This window comes from Corylus avellana, chromosome 7 (genome assembly GCF_965113065.1).
Source record: "Corylus avellana chromosome 7, dhCorAvel1.hap1.2, whole genome shotgun sequence".
NCBI lineage: Eukaryota > Viridiplantae > Streptophyta > Magnoliopsida > Fagales > Betulaceae > Corylus > Corylus avellana.
Genome location: NC_142496.1, coordinates 24,300,331 through 24,310,537, shown reverse-complemented (window position 1 = coordinate 24,310,537; position 10,207 = coordinate 24,300,331). Strand labels below are relative to the sequence as shown.

Below are 10,207 nucleotides of genomic sequence, written 5' to 3'. Positions count from 1 at the left end.
TTAATTAACTTCTCCATTAGAATCATCAAAGTCTTCGATCCAAGTGAGGTATGGTCCTTTACAAGTGGGCATATTAGCAGGGGGCGGGCGGATACTTGTCTCAGGTGTGTCACCATTCTTCACTATCATTACAGTATTCATGCCCCAGCTAAGATGTCGATCAAAATGGCAGTGCCAAAACCATACACCTGGCATAAACCATCAAATGTAAGTAAAAATTAATGTTAATTTTTTTTTCTTCCCCAAAGTTAAAGAGCTTACCAGGATTACTTGCTTTGAATCTGATGGTAACCCATCCATTCTTTGGGACTCCTATAGTAGCCACTTCAAGTGGATCGACCAAGTTATAGGTTTGGGGGTCAATCGAATCATTGAAATTGCCATAACCTGATCCAACCACGTAAAAGCTATACCCATGCATGTGCATTGGATGATTCTCTGAAGCATTCAATACCTCAGTCCCTTGAAAAGTTATTTCCACCTCTTCATTATAGTTTAACACCTTAGTTTTGGTCCCCTGAATCGGCACTGTAGTATTGAACGGCAAATCATCCTGAGTGAAGTTGAACAAAGATGGAGGCCAGTTTGGAAAATCTGTGGTGTAAACTCCACTCAAGTTCCTGCGCATTTTTTGAAACAATGAGTACATTATAAACAGAAAAAGAAAATTGAAGAGTGAGAATATATATATACCTGTAATAGGCCTGCAATACATCAGTAGTCGGGTTGACAAAACTTATGTTGTTTAAGCTTGAAGAAAGCTTATTTCCATTTATCCCAGCACATGATTCATTTGGACAGAGAATCTGGTTCATAGAAACTGTGATATACATTTTGGTAGTTACATTCAGTGGGACGTTTACTGGGTGATCTGTGCTTGCTAAGCTCCTAAGGCGGTCCAAAAATCTGTCGGCAGAACGAAAGTCCTCATAGGAAGGAAGGGTGGAAGGATAGGTTGGATAATTTGGGGCAGTATAGTTGCCACTGTACATAAGAATTGCTGTAGCATTTGTTTGATCGTAGTTTGTAACATCTGGCCTGGCGCTGTCATATTGTCTTATGGCAACGTAGTAGTGGCTCAAAGATTGGTTTGTTGTTAGCAAGACGTCCATGGTTTGTCCGGGGCTCAACACTAAATAATCGCTGAGAATGGGTTTTACGTAGTTCCCATCCATCCCGACAACTGTGAGGCTGTGGTTAGCAATTCCAAAGAAGAGTTCTGCATTCATGGCTGCATTAACTATCCGGACAAGATATGTCTTCTCATAATCAACCACCCAACGGTACGTTGATTCTGTAACATGTAACAAAAACAAAACATTAATCGTGTTAATTATAATAACGAGCTTGTACCCCGTGCAATGTAAGGGTTGTTTTTAAAAATGATAGGACAAAAAAGAATAATAATAATTAGTGAATGTATAAATGACAAAAAAAAAAAAAAAGGCATTGAGAGAGAAGTTTATTTAAAATACTTTCAAAGAGAGAACTTTGAAAATCATAGTTTGGAGTCACATATATTTCCATGAAACTGATCAAATAAACTTTGTGCAACCATCAACTTCTATAGGAAAGAGTTTTGAAATGTTGTTGCCGTATAAGGAGAGACATGAGTTTAGAGTGAGAGAGATTGACATGATTTAGGGTAAGAGAGATAATGTGTGTGAATAAAACGAAAGGTCAAAAGAAATTAATTAAGAAAAATTTGTGTTTTAATAAAGGGAGAGATACAATCTCTACATAATCTCTAATTTAAATTCGTGTTTGGTACAAAAAAATTCTAAAGAAACAAACTAAAGATAATCAATTCACAATTGCTAAAAATTTATACATAAAAGCACAAAGATACATTCATCTCAAATATCTCATACCTTAATCATAGTTCAGAGTCGCATATATTTCTATGAAACTGATCAAATAAACTTTGTGCAACTGTCAACTTCTATAGGAAAGTGTTTTGAAACGTTGTTGCCGTAGAAGGAGAGGGTGAATTTAGAGTAAGAGAGACCGACGTGATTTAGGGTGAGAGAGATAAATGTGAGTTAATAAAACGAAAGGTCAAAAGGAATTAATTAAGGAAAAATTGTGTTTTAATAAAGGGAGGGATATTAATGCATTAAGACACTTAATTTATTAAAAAAAAAAATCGTGATTTAGGGTGAGAGAGATAAACGTGAGTTAATAAAAAGAAAGGTCAAAAGGAATTAATTAAGGAAAAATCGTACACTTAATTCATTAAAAAAAATAGAAAAAGGAAAAACTCATTTCAATATTTGCACGGTTCAATTATTAAAAATTATGAGTAAAAAAATTTACTCATAAAAAAATTTAGAGTGAGAGAGATTAACGTGATTTAGGGTAAGAGAGATAAATGTGAATTAATAAAACGAAAGGTCAAAATGAATTAATTAAAGAAAAATTATGTTTTAATAAAGGGAGAGATATTAATGCATTAAGACCCTTAATTTATTAAAAAAAAAAATCGTGATTTAGGGTAAGAGAGATAAACGTAAGTTAATAAAAAGAAAGGTCAAAAGGAATTAATTAAGAAAAAATCGTACACTTAATTCATTAAAAAAAAATAGAAAAAGGAAAAACCCTTTCAATATTTGCACGGTTCAATTATTAAAAATCATGAGTAAAAAAATTAAAAATTTAAAGAAAATATTGTTGGTGTGAAAAAAAAAAAAAAAAGGTTATAATTTCATTTATATTATTTGTTTCCTTATTTGATTCGGACATTAATAATACTTAATTTAACTCTTAAAATATAATCAACACAATTAATTAAGCTAATTAATGACCAGAGGTAAAAATAAAAAAAAGGGTTCAGATATTAAAAACATGGATACGTGTCGCAATTCTAAGCACTCTCAGATATTAAAAACATAGACACATGTCGCAATTCTGAGCACTCTCTACATCAAAACTCGGCTTTTATATATATATATATATATATGATATATGATTAGATATGTAAGGAATTGGCATTTTGCGTACACACTGTAATTATAAATTTAATTATGTACCTTGAGAGCATGGTAATAAGTCTCCCGGTTGGCCGTTGATGACATAAGAATTTGACCGCGGAGTGTCTGCTCCGGTTTCTAGGTCCTCAGCAACTAACGAGTTAATGTCTTCGATATACCAAGATCCTGCATTTACAATGTATATATGTGGAATAAGATTAGTAGAGGTTTTAATTACTAAATTGGGTTACAAAAAATGTCTCCAATCACGTGTTTCTTAATTAGGGTTAACAATTTTTTATATAATTTACCAATTATACTTGAGACACAAACACAAATTTGTCACCAGTTTGATTAAATTAATTGGTTTAGGGTTAACCTATATAGTCTTATACCATGTTTCGACACGATTCGAACCCGATATACGAACACGAATTGCCACTGTATGCTGACCTTAAACATGTAAGAAGTACATGCCACTAAAAAATTATGTAATTTTTTTATATGTTATGAATTGAAACACATGACAATTTTTTGAATTGGAAGAACTTTCCCCAACTTAGTTAAAAGATAATAAAAATTAAGGGGAACTTCACTGAAGACCTTCGAACTTCCACTCGTTTTGAAATATCCCCCCTAAACTTCAAATTCTCTCAATTTAGTTCCCTGAACTTTCAATTGCTCTCAATTTGGACTCATCCGTCAATTTTTGCCGTTAAAAATACAAAAAAAGACCAAAATATCCTTGATTTTTGTTTTTTTTTTTTAAATAAAAAAACGTTTTGGAAGTTTGAATTTTATACAAAAGTCAGGGGTATAAACGTCATGTAACATTTAAAATCTGACGGAGGGGTTCAAATTGAGAGCAATTGAAAATTCAGGAGACTAAATTTAGAGATTTTGAAGTTTATGGGGGTATTTCAAAACGGGTGGAACTTCAGGAGTCTTCAGTGAAATTTTCCCTAAAAATTAACCTACTTTCTTAGCATGGTGATTTAGTAGGAGCAGAGATTCACTAACACAGGCAGAATTTTACCAGTTTTACACCACTATATCTTTCTATATATATATATATATATATATATATAGGATACTATTTGACAATTAGTAAAGATAAGAAAGATTCCTAATGCTTAATTTGCTAGATAAATGATTCATATAAGTTAATGTACCGAGTACGAAAATTTCTTCATCGTCGGGCTTTGGATATGGATAAGTCATTCCTTCAATGGGATAAATAACAATGGCGCCATGAACACTGGATCTGGTCCAGTCGCTATGAGCATGCCACCAAAGAGTTCCTTCCTCAGTACTTAGAATGACCTCGTACGTGAAGTTCGAACCTGGTTCGATTGGACACTGTGTGATATACTCTGGACCATCTGACCATGGGTTTCTCGGTTGTTTGATTCCGTGCCTGTGAGAACATATATCATATTGCATTTATTAATTAGTCGATGGGTATCATTATATTAATTTTGGGAAAAATATAAAAAAATCCTCCTAAACTACCAGCCGTTTGTAATATAGTTCCTCAATGTTCAAAAGATATTAAAGTAGCCTCCTAAACTACCAAAATGTATCAAAAATGCTACTTTTTTTTTTATATTCCTATAATACCCCTATTCTTTTAACAAATAAAATAATAAAATAATTGTAAAAAAAAACCAACAAATTTTTAAAAATAAAACAAAAACCAAGGGGTGAATAAAAAAAAAAAAGTTTTTTGGAATAAATAATAAATAATTAGTCACTGTAGTTGGCCTAAATTACAAATTGCTTCATTTCATACTAAAGTAAAATCAAAGGTACGGTTCTTGAGATATTCCAAAAAAAAAAAAAAAAAAAAGTTATTAAAGTAGCCCATCAAACTACCAAATTGATTTTACTTTAATACTACATGAAGCAATTTGTAATTTAGGCCAACTATAGTGACTGATTATTTATTTATTCCAAAAAATATATATATTTTTTTTGTATTTATTCATTCATTGGTTTTTTTTTTTTTTTTTTTAAAAAAAAAAATTGTTTGGTTTTTTTACAATTATTTTATTATTTTATTTGTTAAAAGAATATGGGTATTATAGGAATATAAAAAAATAAGTGGCATTTTTTATACATTTTGGTAGTTTGGGAGGCTACTTTAGTACATTTTGAACATTGAGAGGCTATATTGCAAATGACTGGTAATTTGGAAGGCTTTTTTATATTTTTCCCTTAAGTTTTTTTTTTTTTTTTTTTTTTTTTTTTTTTTTCGAATGTAGTCACACAATCCTTTTATTAATGTACATGTGTAATTATTTGATCATAATCTTCAATATTGTCACTATTATCGTCATCATATTTAAATTAGTATGGTTAGTTTAATACAATTACCCTCTTATTACTAGTGATCATGGCGGATAGAAAAATCATTAATTTATTCAAAATTCTCAACATCTTTTATGAATAAAGGAATTTTTTTTAAAATCTACAAGACTTCCAACATAGAAATAAGGCTACATATATATAGATATTCAAAAAGAAAACAGATGTCATCAAATTATGTAATAAAATTTCTGACTGACGAAACACCGTACGTAGGGAGAGAGATTACCAGTGAATTGTAACACCATAATTTCCTTGATTGTGAACATTAACAAACACAGTATCCCCTTTATGAACATAGATTACCGGTCCCGGAAAACTATCATTTACGACGAGCATGCTTTTCGTGCTACACAACCTCGTAAAATTTTTCTCCCGTAACTACATGAGGAAAGAGAAAAGGAATTTAGAATTAAAACCAAAACGAAATAAAATAATTGTTATGCATACAAAACATTTATTAGTCAGGGGAACCACCCTTTGACCAGTCCGTGGGTAGCCCACTCCACTGGTCATGGAGATCTAGCCCAGATGTGACAGCATAGCGATGGAAGCTGGATGGTCTTGAACGATGATTGTTAAAGAGGTTTGAATATTCGTCATGACTTTACGAATAAATTTTTTTAAAAAAAAAAAACAGAAAAAAGAAAAAGAGGAGGACTAATTGATGACTTCCTTATTAGGATCGATAATTTTGGACACAATTTGCGAGCTTGATACGTACTTAAAACAAAATTTAAAGGATTAGAGTTTAAGAGTTTGAATGGTTTAATTAAATATCTTGGATTATGATTGACGTATATAATCTTATACATATGCATCAACACGACTAATTAAACTTGACACGCAATATAATGGTTACAATTTTTGACATAACCCACGAACCCAATACAAAATTAAAGGGTTAGAGTTGAAGGATTTGACCTGTTTAATTGAATAAGTTGTTTTAAAGTTGACCTAATATAATCTTATAGTCATACCTTAACACGACTTGAACTCGAAATATAAACACAAATTATCACCCATATTCGCTAATAATTGTAAATTTCAAAAATCAGTATTTAAATAGAAAAAAAAACAAAAAACAAAAAAACAAACTCACAACAAAACTTTTTACCAAATATACCAAAACGCTCAGAAATGTGGTTCCAGCAACCCTCTTTATCAAAACTGCCCGGGAAAATCGAGAGAGATATGTTGATTGTTATTATCATTAGAGGCCGGGTAATTAATTAGCAAAATAACTAAAATCATTTATGAGACTAACCACAACCAATTAATCAAAATGACGGGGAAAATAATCCTAAAGAAAAAAGAAGATCGAAAGAATAAGTAGGTAATCATTAATTTGTAAAACAAATTTACATCGGTTGATTGGGACTTACAAGGAAGTCGTAATGATGTGCATCACCTCGAACCATGCAAAAGAACGAGGCAGTGAGACAAGCAAGCCAGATGAGTTTTGAGAAGAGACCCATCTTCTTCAACCCAATTTTTGTTTGGTTTTTCTTTGCAGGAAGTACGAGATCAGTAGTGACTAGTACTCCTTGAGCTTGGGACTATCCTTTTTAAACAGCAACTGAAGTACACTGAAGAAAGCTCGAGAAAAAACATAAAAAAAAAAAATTGCTGTTGTTGATCCTGAACCGTTAGGTGGATCGAGTTCAATTATTCGGAATCGGATGGCATGGGATGACTTATTGTTGCCTGCAGGTCAGGTAGTAACAGGAAAATTCAATTAAAATTAGGGAAAAATAAAATTTATACAATTGGAATTCAATTTCAGGGAATAGTTTTACATTATTATAGTCCACAAATTCATCCAAATAGGAAGCACACATTCAAAAAAGTTGAAAGGTAAATTGTCGTAATTGATAGTTTGAGGGGTAAATTATTATTGAGGTGGTAATTTGACGGGATTAAGTGGACTTTACAAAAAAAATAATAATAGTAATAATAATACGAATAAAATCGTTTAATTAAACGAAATTGGCGAGTCCCAGTACTCACCAAACTCTCTCCTCCCCCCCCAATCTAGAACTTGTAATTAAGTCCTCCCTCGCAACCTTGAACTTGTAAGTCCTCGTCTTCAACTAATTTGTTTGCTGCTTAATTAGCATAAAAAAGTATCAACAATATTTTCTAAGAGGAATGTTAGTTTTTTTTTTTGAAAAAAATTTGGTTGTCAAATGCATGATGTGTCACTGACTCACCATCTTGTCCATGTATACCTTGATTTACTAAGACCAGAAATTACATGGGATGCTGACACATGCATTGCTTAGGAACCAAATTTAGGAGAAAAAAAAAAAAAAAAAAAACCTTAATCCATTCTAATAGTCTATTTGATATTGCGTTTGAAAAATAGAGCTTTTAAATTAAAAAACTTTTTTTGGCAAAAGCTTTATTTTTAAATTTTTACCAAAAGTGTGTTTTCATTAACTTTAGAGTAAAAAAAAAAAAAAAAACTTCTAGAATTTTTTACCTAATACTTGGCCGGCTTTTGTTTGTCACGGCTTTTTAAGTACTAAAAATACTTTTTAAACTCTCTAACGTAATTCCAAACATACCCTAAGTGTCCAAATAAGGTCCTATACTGTTATTCACTTTGTTTTTCTATATCTCTGAACTCCATCCTGCTTCTTTCATTCACTACGTCTAGAGATGTGATGCTGGTTTTTGAGTTTAGTTTAAGATTTAATTTGGTAATGGGGTTTGGTAGTATTTGATTTTAGTGATTGTTCTTTGAAAAAAAAGAATGTTAATAGTTGTTAATTTGGAGTAAGTTATGGATGAATAATATATAATATCTGCTGTTTGAGGTGGTAAACGTGTATTTTTTATGAGGGGCACTTGAGATTTCACTCATGCATGGTGGGGTGATGATTTCATCAAAGTATCTTTGAGATTTTACTCGATGAATGAATTGAATTTTAAAAATCACTATTTAATTAAAAATTAATAATGATCAATCATAATTTTAATAGTGATTTTATAAGTCACATCATTTTTAGAGGGACAAAAGAGGAACACAAGAATGAATTCTATAGCATTATTCAAAATTTAGGCTCCGTTTGTTTCGACGTAAAATGATTTATGAAAAATGTTTTCCATATTTTACGGTGTTTAATTGGTGCGACATAAAATAATAGTCAACGAATTTTTCTTTTGTTTGACCAAAAATTCTCCTTTAATTTTTTTTGTTTGCCCCAAATTTTTTTTTTTTTTGGTCAAACAGGTCACCCGTGAGTTCAGGAGTCCAACATATACAAACATACCTTTGGAGCAGGCACAAAAATCTCCAGGTTCACCGTTTATGGTGTAAGCAATTGAATGTGGCAAGTCATCACTAGTTAATTCGCAGGTCCTCATCAACCAACATGTTTAAATCTCCACTGTACCAGGACCCTGCAGGTTCATCGAAAATGAATCGGATGTAGGTTAATATATATAATTAATTAATATTATTCATTTAAATTCAACACCTATATAATTGTTTTGGAAAATATAATCCTATATTTCATCAACGAATTAAATTCATTGTGCTCAATATCACTTCATTCATGGGCCATGGGCCAGTAGATGATAGGTAGATCATATCGTAAAAGATCCACAATAATAATTGGGAAATGTTTGGTGTTTTTCTAATGTTCTCATAGTGTTCTCTCAACTGTGATGTAGCTTTTTAAATCACCAATAGATTAAAAGTCAATAATGATAATTTAAAATTCAACGGTAATTTTAAAAGCGACATCACAGTTGTGAGAAGACTATGAGAACACTAGATGACGAAACATGTTGCAAAAGAGAATTTGTCCGGGCTAAAGCTTCTCACAGGTTTTTTTTTTTTTTTTTTATTTTTTTCATTCAAATAAGGACGACAGGGAAAAAGAAAAATTACAATGGAGGGTCTTTGCCACTCCTTAATCTAATAGAAGATAAAAACAAAGATGAAGTGGGAATACTTTCAAACACAAGGTGGGAAGCGACACATTTAGCAACAAGGTGTGCATAGGGTTAACACATCTGAAAATCTTCAAAGCTTTCCAATCAAGGATGGAGAGCAGAAGGAGCTGGATCAGAGATAACAGGGGCTGAGTTCCAGTCCAAAAAGAGATGGGGGTCCTTAATAGCAAGGGTTGCGAGCAGCGGTGGCTCACCAGCCACCCTTGATTGGCTGGGGTGGCTCACCAGCCACTACCCCAAATGGGCTGGGGTGGCGGCGAGGCACCCTCAGCCCTCCTGCACTTTCTTTTAAAAACAAAAAATAAAATTGAAGAAACCTATATAATTTAGTGTTTTGATTCTTATTTGAGTTGGTACAATAATCCTAGGTGGCCAGCTTTGATTGGCAGGCACAATACTATAATTTTAACATTAAAGAGGGTTGATGGGTTTACAACAAAGTGGTAGTAATGTATATCACCTCGAGCCACTCAGACAAGCAAGCAATTAAGAGGAGTTTTGAGAACAGACCACCCATCTTCGATCATCAACCAAATTTTCGTATACTACGTACTTGGCAAACATTATTTTTCTTGTCTTATTTTTATATTATTATGTTTGACCATCCAGATCCAAGCTCCCAGGTTGTCTTGAAGTGCTGTTGGGTTGGGATGACTTCTTGTTAACTAACAGCAGGCTAGGCCGGCAGGCACTGGATGCGAATAGATCCTCCGTACGTACGTGAAACTCTACCTAATAGTATTTGTGCTTGTAGGGTGGACATGTAGCTGAGACGAAGCCTTTTGCAGGTGGCTCAATTTGCCATTTATATCACGTGCTATACATCGATCAACTATATAAAAAGGCATCAAGTTTGACCCATTTAATACATTTTGTAATTATTGTTTTTAGTTTATTTTGAGTTT

General features: G+C 32.4%; 1 protein-coding gene across 1 annotated transcript; it reads right to left on the bottom strand.

Annotated features, from left to right (window-relative positions):
* On the bottom strand, nucleotides 1-6,838 carry LOC132184019 (laccase-14-like). The gene is made up of 7 exons (XM_059597500.2): nucleotides 6,722-6,838; nucleotides 5,566-5,717; nucleotides 4,142-4,386; nucleotides 3,030-3,155; nucleotides 694-1,294; nucleotides 262-620; nucleotides 1-188 (listed from the first exon to the last, which is right to left on the bottom strand). Exons 1-7 carry the CDS (start codon nucleotides 6,812-6,814, stop codon nucleotides 1-3), a joined length of 1,764 nt encoding a protein of 587 aa, XP_059453483.2. The 5' UTR covers nucleotides 6,815-6,838.
* Between the last annotated feature and the right edge of the window lie 3,369 nt (nucleotides 6,839-10,207).